This window comes from Pteropus medius, unplaced genomic scaffold (genome assembly GCF_902729225.1).
Source record: "Pteropus medius unplaced genomic scaffold, Ma_sr-lr_union100, whole genome shotgun sequence".
NCBI lineage: Eukaryota > Metazoa > Chordata > Mammalia > Chiroptera > Pteropodidae > Pteropus > Pteropus medius.
Window position 1 is genome coordinate 11,882,168 of NW_024344370.1, and position 16,642 is coordinate 11,898,809.

General features: G+C 36.2%; 1 protein-coding gene across 14 annotated transcripts in view; it reads left to right on the top strand.

Moving 5' to 3' along the window:
- Positions 1 to 16,642, top strand: part of MAST4 (microtubule associated serine/threonine kinase family member 4) — a 513,739-nt gene that overhangs the window by 389,634 nt on the left and 107,463 nt on the right. For all 14 annotated transcript variants that reach the window (XM_039870096.1, XM_039870097.1, XM_039870098.1 and 11 more), the window contains one exon: positions 16,428 to 16,516. In XM_039870096.1, the coding sequence (XP_039726030.1) occupies positions 16,428 to 16,516 (89 nt within the window). The remainder of the gene's footprint in view (positions 1 to 16,427; positions 16,517 to 16,642) is intronic.

The window sequence follows — 16,642 nt, forward strand, 5'->3', positions numbered from 1 at the left end:
TCAGTTGATTCCCACTCATCTGAATTGCTTATAGTCCAAGCCCACCTGCGATGATGAGGCTTGTTCTAAGCCGGTATGTGGTACTCCTGGATGCCTATAGCGGGCACAAACATCTACAACTGGCACTTTTCAATCAAGTATAGCTCCTGTTCTTAACTCTTTCCTGCTCACCTCTATCCCCCAGCCACATGCATATCCACCACGAGGCCTGTCATCTTCTACCTCTTGGAGCCCTGCGTCACTCACACAGTCAGATACACAACTAAGCACTCTGCCTTCTCTTCTTCCCCCAACCCAGTCTCAAGAAGGCTCACCTCAGCTTCTGTTCCCAGTAGGAGCACCACTCAGGCTGTTTTGTCCTTAGGGAAAGGCCTGGGTGGAGGCTCGCTTTTAGGCTGCCTCGTAACTTCTGCTTCCACTCCTGAAACCAGAGCCCACTCAATACCCTCTAAAGCCTAGGATCCCAGATGCTGAACACAAAGGCTTCTCGGAATGGGGGAAAGAAAACATACTTTTTATTCTCTTCCAGTAGAAGAATACCACAAATTAGTATCTCAGTAAATTATCCTGTCACGGGATACATTTGTCGTCACTCTTTACCTCCCTCCATTCCTTTTGGCTGTATCATGGCTGGCAGTATTAAAAAAGGCATCTGCTTTTCTTTATAAAACACACATGTATTTTTCCAGACTAAGAGGTTATAGGATTCATGACTGAAATTTTTTGAAAACTAAAGCACAAGCACATTCACATTTAGACACCCATCTTCACACCACTGAGAAGTAATCATTATTTATGTATGTTTCCTTCCAATCCATTTTCTTTGCATTCCACATATTTTAAGTATGGTTGCTATCAGGCTCTGGACTCTGCATTTTTCACCTATGTCTTTGTAAGCTTTTTTGGAATACTGTCCAATCTTGTGATTGTCATGTAGCTTATCTAACTATTTCACTCAGGGTTTTTAAGAGAACAAGACCAATCATTTGTTCTGCATCATCCTTTGTTCTCTGTCATCTCAGAAAAAGGTAAAAAAAAGGATGTGTGTATGAGGGGGGATGGTAAGTTGGCTTGATTGGAAATAAACAAAAAACTTCCAAAGAGAGAAGGCACTTAATTCTAGGTGGTGATTGAGTGAGCGTAAGAAAAGAGAAAAGCGAATGGGCAAGCAGAGAGGTTTTGTTGCAATTTCCAGCTTGTCAATTCTTAAGGGGAAAGACAGTTTTCTGTCAGCCTCAGTCCTTGTGCCGTTTTGGACCACCCTTTTGCCTTCAGTTCTGGACTTTTTCTTCATTTGGTTTCAGGCTAGTGTGATTCAGGCAGAGCAAAGTCGTTATTGTGGTGTAGACTTTTAAAAACATATATTTAATTGAAAAACATAAAAAGCATTTGGAGGCTAGAATCATCAAAAAATGAGCTCTTCTAAGAAAAGTTGCAAATCCTATTTTTATTCCTGAATCTTATCAATTTTTAAACAACATTTAAAAAAGATTAGAGAAGTAGTTTTTTTCATTTCTATATGAATTGATTAACTTTTTCACATAGATGAGTTAGAGATTAATCTTGTTGAGGCAAAATCATATCTTGCAAGAGGAGGTAGAAAACTAATCAAAGTTCTTTCTCTAAGAGGAAGTTTTAACAGTTGAAAAATGGCTAATCTCTGAAGCAAGGCTGTGACAATGAGAGCCAGGAGGATTTGGAGGACAGAGTTATCATTTATAATTAATATACCATTAATTCTATGGTGCCAGACTCATTGCCCGTATTTTTTTTCCAACTAGAACACAAACATTAATTATTGGTTCTACTAATATTTGCTGTAATATAATAATGTAAAAACTTATTTTATAAATGGAATTATATGTTTTAGTTGAACATTGTATTATGGATAGATTTGATAATCTTCCTGGAACCTCCTTCAACCCTTTATTCCCTATTTCATATTTCTCAAAAATAATATTATTCCCGTGTTAAGAATCTTTACTTTCTATAGTACTTGTTTGAGAAAATGCCTTACCCTGACTAAGATAGGAACAGTTTGCCTATCCAGATATGAAACCTTTCTTTAACAGGGGCATTTCTAATTTAGATGATTATACGTTGATTTATTTCATTTTATTTTGCTTTTTAGTCTTTTAAAAAAAGAATGACTGCCCACTTTCTGTCAAACCTTGGGTAGACAGATTATTTTTTGTCCTCTCAAATATACAATGTTGCCTAACTAAACAATGAAACTATTTAAAAACTCAGGGAAGTGTCTCCCTCCCCAGATATCCTGATTGTAAACTCATAAGAACATCTCTCGGGTCCTGTACCAGACCTCCCTCTGCTTGGGGCAGAAACACTCTTTAAAAAATGTTGGGGGATTTTTGGTGGAGTAATAAAGCTGCACATCAGAAACAAAAGTTGAGTTAAAACAAGAACACCAAGTTGATGGTTGTATTGGTAGAGATAACTTTATCTTGCAAAACTTTATCACCAGGTGCTAGACTCCAATTTATACAAAGATGACATCACCTGTTGCTCAACTGCCACAGTGGTAACTCATCTGCTTTCTTCTAAATTATTTTAGAATATTGAACCTTTCAGATGCAAAAAATATATATAACTAAAGTGTTTTTGTGATTTCTTTTCCTAGGTAAAATGAGAAGCAACTTTTGTCATTTGAAGAACATAGCATCAAATTTTTGGTGTACTGTCCATGAGGCAGATTAGCTACTAGCACAAAGTGTTTTTGTTGTTACTATATAATTGTGTGAGTTCAGAAACCTTGGTTCCTATGGTAATAAAGTCAGCACAGCTAATATCTGAAGACCCAGGAAGAAAATGCTCTTTGTTATATAAGTGAGCCCTACAATTTTATGATTATACTGTGAATGAAAATATTATGTGACCACAAAGCCAAAGGAATGACTCACTTTTAGGGTCTATTTAGAAAATAATAAGCAAAAGTAGCCAGTAGAGGATTTCACATTTATTTCTTTCACAGTATCAATGATTTGTTTACAGTAAATTGAAGTATCCTAATTCTAGTCTTGAGATGCAATTTAATTTCCTGTGGGTGAGTTAGTTACTCAGGATCCTTTTCAATATGGAAATTTTACACAGTAGAGTGCCATTTCTCTATACCATTGAATTTTTACTTAGAAATGTTTTTGTGTGAAGGTCAGGGATTCCATCACTTTAATAAACAGGAATCCAGGAACACAATGAGCAGGAACTCTCTGAGTCACTGCAGGGAATGTAGAATGCGTTTCGGTTGGATGCCTCGGTGAATAGGATGAGGAGGCGGAGTTGGTGTGTTGTTCTGGAGCTCAGGGTACTTACTAATAAGGGCCAAACCCCAGGCAAGGGACAAATGAGGTCACCTCTTTAAACGCCTTTGAGAAATAGGTGGCCATGCCCATAAGCGACAGGCAGTGATTTGAGGGGAGTGAAGCCAGCATTAAACTTTTCCTAGGTAGCTGATGCTTTCAAGGCACTCTGACTTGTCTGAACTCCTGCCATAATTTATTATAATTCACACAATTTTGTGAAACCTTTTTCTAAATACAGACACATTCTCATATATGTTCTCTTAGAGTCTGGAAGGTCTTTGGGGAGCAAGAAAGGGGGACGATGCCAGAATAAAGGAATGACATCTCGAAAGAATAATGTGCAACAGAAGGGTCCAAGATTTGGAGTCACAAGTTTATAGAAGTTGTAAATATGTAGATTTATAATGTTGAGTTTGTTTTATTTTGAGATTTATCATTTGTAAATACTTTACTTAAAAAAAAGAAGCCGCCTCAATTATACAGTCAATATACCTTATTATGCACTTTAGATCACTTGCTAGCCAAATTCTCTTCCTAATGCATTTTATGGTGTAGGCCATTAGTTTTTTTCTCCAAAGCCATTGCATACAACAATGTTTCACATTACAGATTTGATCTCTGTGTTCTCAAATACTTAAAAAGTGTCAGATATCTAGAAACAGAAAAGCAAAAAAGCCTTAAAGGGGCTATTATATAGAAATTTTGGATTACTTTTGATATCTATTAAGAAACAGCGGAACAAAAAAAACTGAACTTCTTAAATCAGGCACTTCATAAACATAATTCTCTTCCCTTGTTGTATCTGAGTAGACCAGCTGGTTTGGGCAGGGATAAGGAAGAAGTGCCTCTTTGCCATGGATAATCCATGTGTTGGGTCATCTGCCTTTGGATCCTTGAGAAAATATTGTGGAGAAGAGAATATCTAAATCATGACATCTCACCCATCTATCCACCATGTGCCCAAAAATGGTGTATACAAATATATTCCAGGACAAAAAGCCCGCCCTATTCGTTAACATCGGGGTGTCTGTTCATCTAGGTCTGGCTTACTGCCTCCAGAAAAACCTCACAATCTGGGATGAAGCTTGATAGCTTAACCTACCTCTTGCACCTGACCATCAGGCTACAGGCTCAAAAATCTGGTTTGGTGAATATCCCCAAAGCAACTCCATCTCTTAGACGTGGATCCATAGTTACCACGCTCACTGATTCCTGTATAGGACCAGAATGTTCAGATTAATATACAAGGATAAATATTGATATTATTGGGTTTACACTCCTTAAAATTTTTCTTCTCTACCTTATAAACATTTTTTTAAAAATGGTTCAAAGCACAGGCTCTGAAGACAGACTACCTGGGTTTGGATTCCAATTCTACCACTTACTAGCTGTGTAATCTCAGACAATTTTCTGAATTTTTCAGTTCTTCAGTTTTCACATCTTGTCTTATTGTTAAATTCTTTCTATAACTGTGTTAATATTTACCTTTACTGTCAAGCCTTGCTGCCTTAGAACCAGCCTCTATAGCTCTCGTATAATTTATTGTATTGATTTTAGAAGTTAATTCTGTGAGAAATGTTAAGCTTCTTGTTCCAAAATCCTTGAGGGAAAGCCTTAGTGTAACATTTTAATTTAAATATAATTTTAAGTTAAATATAATATGAAAATATAAATGCATGAGAGAATGTATGCAAGAGAGAAAGACCAAAATGTTTTATTTTGACAGCTAATATTCATGAAGCACTTGCTGTATGCCAGGCACTATGATAATTTCTTTATATACATTATCTTATTTAATCTCTATACAGCCCCCTGAGGGAGTTCATATTCTTATCCCCATTCTGTAGATCAGTAAGTTGAGGCTTAAGGGGGTTGGAATTTGAAATCAGATCTACCAATGGCATTTCATAAGTGTACTATAACCCTAATAAAAATAGCCAATTTATGAAATCTAAAACAGAACTCTCTCTTCCTTTGTGGAATAGAATTATTATACATTCACATAAGTAGTTAAATGTATCTCTGTATCTAATTCATATTTCTAACTTTGAATGTGCCCTGGTTGTGGGAGCCACACAACCTTCCTTCTTAGGCCCTGTTTGCCACTAGTTGGAGCTGCCTTGGCAGTCAACTGCATCGTCTTCCAGAGCTAAAATTCACTTACTCAGCTCTCAGATGACAAGAGCAAGGGAGTATTCATTACCCAGACTGAATAATGAGCAACTTAAAGGCCAGCATTTTCTGGTATTTCCCCAGCCCAACTGTCTTAAGCTACAGAATTAGTTCCTTGTGGCCAATTTCATCTTTGCAAAATGAGAGACGACTAAGAAAACATCAGTGGATGCAAATGAGACAAAGAAAAGACATCTGTCAAGTTAATTAAGGGGAAACATTCCTTTGACCTCTTTTTTTTTTTTCCCTGTGCTTTTCACCAAGGTGGGCTGTTCTTCCCGACTCAGAGGGCTGCATCTCTTTCATGTTGGAAACAAATAGTAGAGGGCAGACTAACTGCTTAAGTGTGGGGTGAACACACAACTAATTTTAATATCCATTTGACGGTTTTCCTGTTGTTTCTCCGTTTAGGAAACATTTTCTTCTACTACTGCCCATTATCACAGCTTTGACGTTCATGTCATTAACAGAATGTCATTTTGCAAGATACTGAATTAGGCACAGCTAGCAACAAAACATACTGAACAGAAAGATAATGGCTTCTTGCCACATAACTTTTCCTCCCAGAAAAGAACAGAGTGGAGCGCTGATGTCGGCTTCACATGTGTCTGTGTTTGTGTTCTGACTGTGGAGGAACACAGAATTAGGGACAGTTCACTTGTGGGCAAAGCGTGATGCCAAATTGCTGTAAATGCAAAATGCTTTAGATCTGGAAGGGTGTAAACAGTCATGCTGTTCATTCCAGGCTTGACATAAATTTCTGTTGAGTTCATGAAAAGAGATCCGGTGGCTACGGAAGTGAACTCCCCTCCCTTTTGTGGGTCAGAAAGGAGAGGCTCCAGATTACCTTGAACCAGAAAGAAGGAGCAGAGCTTTTGATTTTTATGGGCAGTGGTTTATATAGTTGAATTACCCTCCTAGACTAAAATATAGCCATTAAATTAAATGTTCCTAGGTATAGCAAGTTAAACTGAGATTTAATTTCTGTGTAAAGAAGCCTGGAATGGGTCAAACAGGATTCTATCAGTTCAGCTGTTTTACATATATTCAGATAAGATTTGGCTATAAGAAAATCTTTCAATCCAGTTTTATAAAACTGTTGATCATTTCTTAAAAGCAATAAAAATAGGAGATAGTAGATACAAGGGAAAGGAGTTAATAGTAACATTTTATTAAGGTATTTCCAAAAAGGCATTTCGGAACATTAGACTTAACGCTGTTGCATTTACTGTTGTTTGGTATTGCCACCACTTTCAGCAGGTTTTTAAAGATTTATTACTGGCCAGCTAAGAATAATCCAATGCTAGCAAGTTAAACTGATTAAAAGTAATTTTTATGTTTGGACATTGAACTTGGTTTTTTGCTACTTAGGAAAAAAAAATGTATCCAGCTGTGACTTTTATCCATAATGAGTATGGAACCTGGGAGTTTTAAAAAAATCTGTTGAAGTCACATACCTTCCTCCCAACACACACACACACACACACACACACACACACGTCTTGTACCTTGGCCAGCTTGTAAAGTGGAGGTTTAGAAAAATATTAGTTTGTATCTTGCTTATTTTTCCTTAGCTCCTCAACATGTCTATAGACTTATCTTTGGTCCCTGACCACAACTGCCCTGAGAACAGCCTAAGGCTTGGGTGTCAGTCTCATAAGTATTTGACCCGACCCTTTGCCCAGCATTAAAATTAGAGCCATCATATTCACCCCTTTGCCAGCTGTCTTCATTGCTACTTTGATAGCCCAGTCAAGGCTTGGATCGGCCCAGCCAGGACAGATCAGACCATAGTCTTGAATGACCACACAGTGTTTTGGCCAGATCAGCCCCTGGAGCAGTTTCCGAAAATACAGCCCATGCCCTTCAACTGTTAGGTCAGAATTCATTACCATGGCTTCCCAGCATTCTCTTCACACCTTTATCCCAAGCAGAGATAACACCCATCTGTGTTATGTGTGCTTCATGTAAGGTTTGAACAGTTGTGCTCTGCTTAAGTAATCATAAGTCCAAAAGACATCCCACCATTGACCTTTCCAGCCTTTAAGTGTCCTCATTCAAATAGAAGACCTACCTTGATATTTTAGGATTCTTGTGGGGTATACAGACTTAGTACCTCCTGTGATTCGTGATGCAGATAAATTGCACCAAAAAATTAAACAAAGGTATTGAGACTCTTCTCACTTTAATTTCTCTTAACTTCTTACATTTTCAGTGGTTGAACTTACTGTGTTACTATTAATCTCATTTCATTAGCAACTCCTACTTGACTTTGGCCATTCTGTTATGCCCCTCTTTTAATTCTACCGATTACTTCGCTGTGATTTTATCCAGTATGTCACGTATACAGGTTTTCCAATACGATATTTCACATTGTGTATCCAGTATGTGTTTTTTAGTTATACATGGCCTTGATCAATCTAGAGTATTAGGCTATGTTATATTACCATCTTGAATCAATTTAGTCTTGTAAATTAGACTATGTTTGTCTTCCAAGTTAACTTCCAGAGGCAGGAAGTGTATTTAGTGAGTCATGTAAAAATATGTACTGACTGTCTATTTAAATCATTTTTATTTTCTACATTTTTCTGGGTATCCAGAGAGTCACTATTATATAAAGTATTATCTTTGCCCTCAGGAGATTTATTCCCCCTCCTACATCGTAATCTCTCTATAGAATTCTGTTATGTTTACTGAATGAATGAGTTACCACAGAGTGGATGCTCTGCTTGCCAGGATCACTGTCACATGCTAAAATATGACATCAGAGCTCACTATGTCAGCCACAGAGAAATAGCTGTGTTGGTATGTCTCACTTTGAAATAGCCACAAAATACAGTAACTAAGAAGAAATAGCTTTAAAAAATGTTTTTGTGTTAGGCAGATCACTGAGATTAAGGGCTTATTTAGGGAAGACTCATGAAGTGGAAGGACAATTTGCCATGCATAGTATATACTATAAAATTCTAGTGCTTATTTTTTATGAAAATATGTTGCAAAGTGTTTTATCTCACACTTTAGATGGCAACAAATTTTTGTTTGTACCCCTCTTCCAGATTCTGACTTAGGATACAGTTTTATGTGAATCAGTCTTCTCTTTTCTTTCATTACTGTAAACATTGAGAATGTTTCCTTCATTTTCTTATCTCTCACAGTACTTCGTACATAGACATTCCATAAATATATGTTACATTGAGTGGTGTCTTGCTAATATCTGTATGTTCAGCCATCTCTTCCTCTGTGAAGACAGAAAATTGGGCCATACCTCATTACAGGCTTATCTTAATAAATTAGATATATTCCCAAGAAATACTATATGCAGTAATATATACGTATTTTTTTCCTATTGATTTTTCTCAGAGTTTTTGAAAGTTTGGAGACCTATCCCTGTCTCTGGGCATATAATTAGTCTAATTTCTTTTGCTCATAGGTGAAAATAGTATGAGCAACCATTCATTTTCATTACAATTAATGCCTTTAAAAGTTTTTCTACTAATAAAAAAGTTAAGTTCGAGTATCAAGCTGATAATATCAATAATAAGCATTCATAATTACTTACCCCTGGTAACTATGAACCAGGTCATTATACTGATGCAAATACGCAAAGGCCTGAAGCACTCAAGCTTGGTAGTCACCACAGTATTAGCACTTGCTATTTCTCAAGTTTCTTGGAAGCTGGGCAAAAGAGCATAGACTGGTTTAATGCTTGCACTGAATGTTGGGGCTATTTTTTTTGCATGAATTAATTTATAAATAAAATATTTTCAAGTAGAGTCACAGGAGACGAGTGTGACTAGAGATGCACATTAACAACTTCCTAACTAGTCTCCCTACATCTTCCTTTGGTTATTTCACTCTAGCAGCCAGCATGATTCTCTTAAAACAAAAGTCAAAGTATGTTCAAAACCTTCCAAAGACTTCCCTTTTCACCTAGAGTAGATGCTCTCACCTTTATCCTCTGGTCTTATTCAGATATCACCTCCCCAGCGAGGCCTTTCCTGACCACCTATTTCAAATTGTGAATTCCCACGTCTGCACTCCCTGTCCTACTTTTTGCATTACTTTCTCCATCCCTCTCTCTCACACTATAAATGCCATCACCATCCCCTATACTACAAAGTGTACTAATTTATTGCGTTGATTTCCTGCTTCCTCCTCCAGAATGTAAGCCCCTTAAAGGCATCAGGAATTTCGTTTGTTTAGAATAGTGTCTAGCATATATTACGTACTCAAAAAGTAGTTTGTTGAGTGAATTAATAAAAGCAAGGATGGAGCCTTGACTTCATGGGCCATGGGAAGATGCTGGCAGTGCCTTGACTTCACATAAGTAACAAAATATGTCACAGAAACAGAAATATTATTGGTTTATACTCCGTTACCTTCTAAAGAGAAGTCTTGTTTATTCAACTGGCTACCAGGTTTGGCCTTGTTGCGCTGTTCAGGAAAAAGGGTAGAACTGTGGAATTGAAGAAGCCCAGAGAAAGCATGATTGATTTACATAAAAAAGACAAAAAGTAATTTCTGGACGAAGACAATAGTATGAAGACAGAGTGGAAGTATGGGCAAGGCAGTCTCTGAAGGAATGAGCAGGATTTGGGGGGCAAAGTGTCCAAAAAAGATTTTAAGGAAGATTTGTGTTATCTTGCATAACATGGTTTTTCTTTTAAATACAGCCTCGGAGATATTTTTCAATGCTTTCGCTGTCATATTTGCAAATTCACAGAGGCTTAGATATTTCATATTGCAAAAAGGAAAAAAAAGTCCATAGTATATAATTCCAGTACATTTAAGAATCCTAAAATTTGCTTCAAGTGAATAATCTAAAAAAGGAATAAATTAGACCCATATTTATGTTGCCATGGTTAATGTTGAATGAAGAGAAGTTACAGAATATCTACAATGTACAGTGTGTGCTAAACTGTAATTTATACAAATGTCAAGAACATGACTGTCATAGAAATGTAAAATGAATACGTGTCAAAGATTTAATTTAATTTATCAATTAATGAAGGCAGCAGTAACATATTAAAACAGGTTCAAAAGCAGTATTTAAAGCCAGATACACACACACGTACACATGTGCACATGCGTATTTTTCCAATCAGGGAATGATGAAATGGATTTGCTAGTAGATACAAAACTGATTCATATCTTGTAAGATGGTAATATTAAATGTTTGGGGTCATCTTTTCATGGAGTAGGTATCCATCCATTATATCTGTAGCATACAAAATTAATTTCAATTATTTTGGACAAGAATCATTTGCATTGCTACCAGTTTTCTACAACTTCTACTCCTACAGAGTTTTTTAAATAGCCTATTCAATAGAAAAACAATGAAAGTTACACATTCTAATAGACCTAGATAATCCCCGAGGGTCCACTATATAGCATAAGCCACCGAAAGGAAAATCATTCATCTTTTGCTCAATTCTGAGTTTGTCAGTTTTTCCTGATATGTGATACCACAAGTTGAAAGTGTAAATACATACAAAAATGTTCATGGGTATACATGTGTGTACACTAAAGTACCCAAAATGCATGGGAAAGCTACAGGCCACGATTCTTTTAATATTGCGTGGTTGGGGAGTGTAAATGATTATTGGTTTAGTGGAGGGTACATTTCTTCCTATCTCATATAAATAAAAGATTAGGAACAAATATGACAAAATGATTAGTTGGCCATTACAGGAGGTAGGAATTATTGGACTATTTTTCTATACTTTTTATATTTTAAAAATTTCTTGAAGGGGGAGGAGCCACCACCTCTCCCCAAATAAAAGTTTTACTATTTCTTTAACCTGCTCCAACCCCTTCATTGTAAAGATATACAGAAGCCTGTCTGGTTTATAACACGCATTCAGCAATAACACATTGGCTAGACATTTTCTGTCTCCTGATCTTACCCAGTTTCCTTTACTTTACCCTTCCTCTTTGTTTAAGGCATATTTGAATTTCAGATTCTATTAAGGTGTCAGGAACTAGTTAGTGATGTTTATATCCAGTAAAGCTTTGGTCTATAATTGGTCTCCTATGCAAATTTATCAAATTTTTCATTAAGATGAAGTAATAATTTATAACCTAGCTTTTCAGAATTACTGGGGCTTTTCTTATGCAATGCACTGTGCGATCAGAGCCCCTCAGTTGTGGTCGGTCATATGTTACACTGAGTGTTGACCTTATAAGTCAGCTGTGAATGTTAGAAATTACAGCCTGTTGGGATTTTCCCTCCTCGGCTTGCCTTGCCATGATCAGACATGATCATGTATTCATGACTCAAAATGAATGTAATTTTGAGATCAGTATTCATGACTCAAAATGAATATAATTTAAAATTAAGCTGGATTTCAGCTACTCAGAACAGTGGCAAAAGGCCACAGCCTGATGGGCCTCACAGCTTTTACAGCTCTAGTAAGGGATAATTAGCAGGTTTTTTTGCCAGGAGAGATGTGACAGATCCAGATGTGAAACGTTTACAGGTCCTGCCAAGCCCTTCATATGGAGTTTGAGCATAAGGCCAACCTAGGCAGAAATAGAATATGGGCACTTTGGACCAAAAATACGTTCACCACACTCCCCTCCTCTCCTTCAGCTTAGCAGGCCATGTTCTTCTTTGTGCTTCACACTGAGTCAGGCCTGACTTAGAAAATGAATTCATGGTCCATCTCTTTATCTTCCTAGCAAATGAAAGGTGCTGTTGGCAGTAATTAGGAGATTGAGAAGCTCCTTGTGAAACTGCTTTGGTGAATGGGAACAATGAACTCAAGGAGCAAGAGTGGTGGCCTATTCAACCCTCGTTTCACTTGTTTGAGCCAAAAAACCATGAAGATGAATAAAACACTTCCTTATGGTGGCTTCATATCACTCTAAAGCATTTCCACCCAAGTGCTCATCCAACTGTGCCCATCGAGCCGTAATGTTCTTAGTCAGAGTGTTCTGTCCCTGCCTGCCTTCCCTCCAGCTCACAGGGGCCAGCCAGTCCTACTCAAAAGGACTGTCATTGTCTTTCCATCTTCCCATTCTTCTCAGATCCCAGGTCCATAGTCAACAGTATTTATCACACTGTGTGTGTGTGTGTTGTCTGTTGGTGGATTTTTCCAGGGAAGAACCAAAAAACTGAGGTAAAAAGAAATGCTAACTGGCACCATCAACCCCTGTCCTAAACCATTGTTTACCTTTGTCTTTGTCTCAAGTGGCACATGGCTGTCTAATCAGGCTAAATTAGATTTTGCAAGTAAAGACTCTAACTGTGCCATTGTGCCACCTTCCAAAATGAGAGAACAAACTGAGCCTGTTATCCATAGGCAGAGTAGGTGCCTCCATGTGTTTCTTCACCTGAAGATTGGAGGAGGAGGAAGTGCCTCATGGGAAGTGGATATTCCTGTGTTTGGCTTTCAGATGGAGCCGAACAGGGTGAAGGGCTGTCCTTTCTTCCTAGAGAGTGAAGCAGAAAGAATGTGTTTGAGGCTGAGTAGCTGAAATTTGAGTTCATAACTGTCCTTTGGTTTCATTTTGGAATTATAAATCTTTTTTTCCTAAGGCTGAAAACTGGGGATAACTCCACAAGCTCACATGCTTCGATGAGAATACATTTTAAACAAGTTAAGAGATTTCTACTACAGTAGATGTGATTTTCCTGTTTTATCTGATAGACATTATCTGTTTTTACATTGGGTGACACCGCCTGAGGAAAAACAAGGCTGAATTGACTTAGGCTGGTGAGAGGGAAGAGACCTCGATTTGGCCTAAGGTGCTATGTTTCCACTATTTTATCACTTTATGGATCAAATGAGTATGGTGTGTTCACCATCACCTGAGGAGCTGCCTCATACTTGGAAGCCAAAATCTTCTCCTTTCATTAGCAGAAAAGAGTGTTATATCTGGATGAATAAATAATGACAACAGAGATCACCCAGCGTTTTGCACTAGCGTCATTATTAATGTGGGCAGTGCCAGGTACTGAGGCAGTCTAGCTAGTACATACTCATAGATCCTGCCCACTCAGATTTCTTTCTGTGGCGTTAAATGTAGATTTTAATTCATTTGCTGGGAATCAGGTACCTAGAACAATACAGTTAGGTGACTCTCAAGAATCAGATGCAGGTAGCATTGAGATTGAATGGCCACCCCTCCTCACCGAACCTTGGAAAGTTATCTACAGAATATCTTAGTAGGGTCTCAGGGTTTTACAGATATTTATATATCAAGATATAGGTATTTTGAGGTTAAATACAGTATAAAATGCCCCTTTACCCTTAAGAAGGTTAGCAATAAATAAATTCGTTAGGTCAAGACCCTAGTTCACGGGTGTAAAGATTTATTGTGTGTATACATGGACACCTCTGTCTTTACCTATATTTTATAGCCTGGTTTTGCCAAATTGCAGAACATTTTATGTTTAAAATTTTCCTGTTTGATTATTGAGAGATTCGAGAAAGTTCCAAGCCTGTTATAATTTTAATGCTGTCTCTAGCTTCATGCTGAAGATTCATATAGAGAGGTTAGCTCTGATTATTTATAATATTTGTCAATAACTTTAAACCGATTATTTAAGATTCTGAGTAACGTAATACCGGTACCTTAAATATGGTAAACTATTCAAATTCTGAAGCAATTTGCTTTTAAGTTCTTTTAATTTGTTCAGGTATTCATAGATGAAGAATCTTGGGGTTTTTTTTTCCACTCTAAATTGCATTCATAATCACCTATATGTAAAGATTACAAATCTTTATCAGGAGAAGGCAAACACAGGATGAATGTAATATATACTTTTTTTCATATTTTCATATTTTATATTTTTATATTGACTAAACAAATATATTCCATTCTCATATTTCATTTAGATATTTCTTTTTGAGATTTTTTTTTGAATCACATATTAGAAATCAATACTTTTTTAACCTTTTTTGGTAGATTTTTAAATAACTGATCAAATTGTCAGAATTTTTTGTGGTTTTTTTGTTATGAATCTAAATTGTTAGCTGTTTATTTTGCTTGTTGTGGCAGTGTAATAGTCATTCTATGTGTCTTATGAAAATTCAGTTTTTAAAAATTTTCTTTAGAAATAGTTTCTAAATTTTAGCTTTAAGTCAGCATATTTCACTGATATTTGAGATATTTATCACATTACTATTTCTATTGATTCATATGCCTTGTTTGATTTGCATATATAAACATTAATAACTGAATGTCAAGAAAAAAATTTTAAAGATTGAGATTAAATACTAAATATAAAAAAGTACAAATCGCATTTTTGTGACAATTAACCCATGTTTCAGTTAATCTGCTCAACCTAACAAATAACTTTGCTGTGATTTCCAGGATATAAATCTGTTATTTTTAATTTCTTTTATTAGTATCAGCAAGTTGATATATTTAAAATATCTGTATTGAATAAAAGGAGACATTAATTTGAATTAACACTAAATATGTTATACAGTTTCTTTTTTAAACAATCATATTATCTGATTTAATGATTATTAATTTAATAGGTTGAATACAGTTCTTGATAGATGAGTTGATAATATCACAATCAACCTTCATAATTAAATATCAAGGGTCTATTTTTATTCAACAACTTTTTAAAGGCTGAGTAAACATGATCTTAATTAAACTCACAGATAATGTTAGGGGATGTTGATTACTCCAGTAAGGAAAATAAAATGATGCAGCCTGTCCCTAAGGAATTGTAAACATGAAAATGTTGACAAATGACAATAGCGGCAAACATCTAAAAGAGAAGATTGGTTTCCAAGTCAAAATTGCTAAAAGAAATTGGGTTTGGTTTTGAAATGTATTATTTGCATATTTAGAAATGTTCCTTTCAAATATTTGACACAAACTTTCAAATATGTCCACTGTACCTAATTTAGAAGTCAGGGGAAAATGTCTGTTTCAAGAACTTGCTCTGACAGAGGTGTATTCTGAATTAAGAAGACATTCTAATAAACTTTTAAATGGTGGTGGAGGGCAGGCAGCCCAAGTGTAGGAGGATGAGGGCCCTAAACCTTATTATAGGTGAATTCAATGCGGTAACCTGCTGGTTTTTATTATTCTTTTCTAACATATACTGATAATGGAGAATGAAGTGCCAATCTGTACTGAAGAAAAACAAATGAAAATAATATCTGCTTCACCATCAACCAGTTTTTCATATGTCTTATTCTTTGAGGCTTGTGAAAGTTACTTTGGAATCAAATGAGTCATTTTATAATTTTCTACTAGAAGAAACAGGAAAAGAGAGTTAGTTTCCTTGTGCCTATATGTAGTAATTTATTTCTACTCACTGAGTACCAGGATAAAAACAGTAGGCAGTGTGCCTGTGAAAAAAGACCTTCACTGTTATTTTCATAACTGGAATCTGTTTTTATGATTCCAAAATATTTACCTTAATAAGGAATTTGAATTCAGTATACAAAATGAAAAATGAATGAGTAGTGAAATGCATTTATCTTAGGCATCGGCTGTTCTATTGACAAGAGGCACAAATATGAAATTTGTCTAAATAATTAGATTTTTAATTAGTGCATCATTGTAAGATTAATGTCATTGCGCTCCATTGCATGTAATTTTGTATTAGAAATTTCATGTCAACAAAGATGCTACCTGTGGTTTGCTGATTTGAATCCGTAATTTATCACTTGCGTGTATGGCATGTCACATATTTGTAGTCAAGAGCTGAAAAAAGGTATTTGATTATAACTTCACTGGTGGTGAGGAATATTGATGGTGTTATACTATATGAACACATTATATTTTCTAATATTTAAGAGGCAGCCAACCCTCCAATATTAGTGAATGCATATCAACTTGCAAACATTTGGCAATATTATGAGCAGATAGGTTGTTCAACCTCTAGGTTATGCCTTTGTTGAACATACCCTAACATTATTGATGTTATATTCTTTTTTAAAAACTTTGTTTTCTTTCCTTTGACAGTTGCCGAACAAGCAACCGGAAGAGCTTGATAGGCAATGGGCAGTCACCAGCATTGCCTCGACCGCACTCACCTCTCTCAGCTCATGCAGGTAATTACCCTTTCTTGAGTTTCGTTTTACTTCTTTTTGCTAGTTTTGGAAATAAGCCAGGCATTTTGAAATTCAGGTGTGTCTTTACATCTTGTTATCTTGGTTTTCCTGTTGTTCTATTGCTGG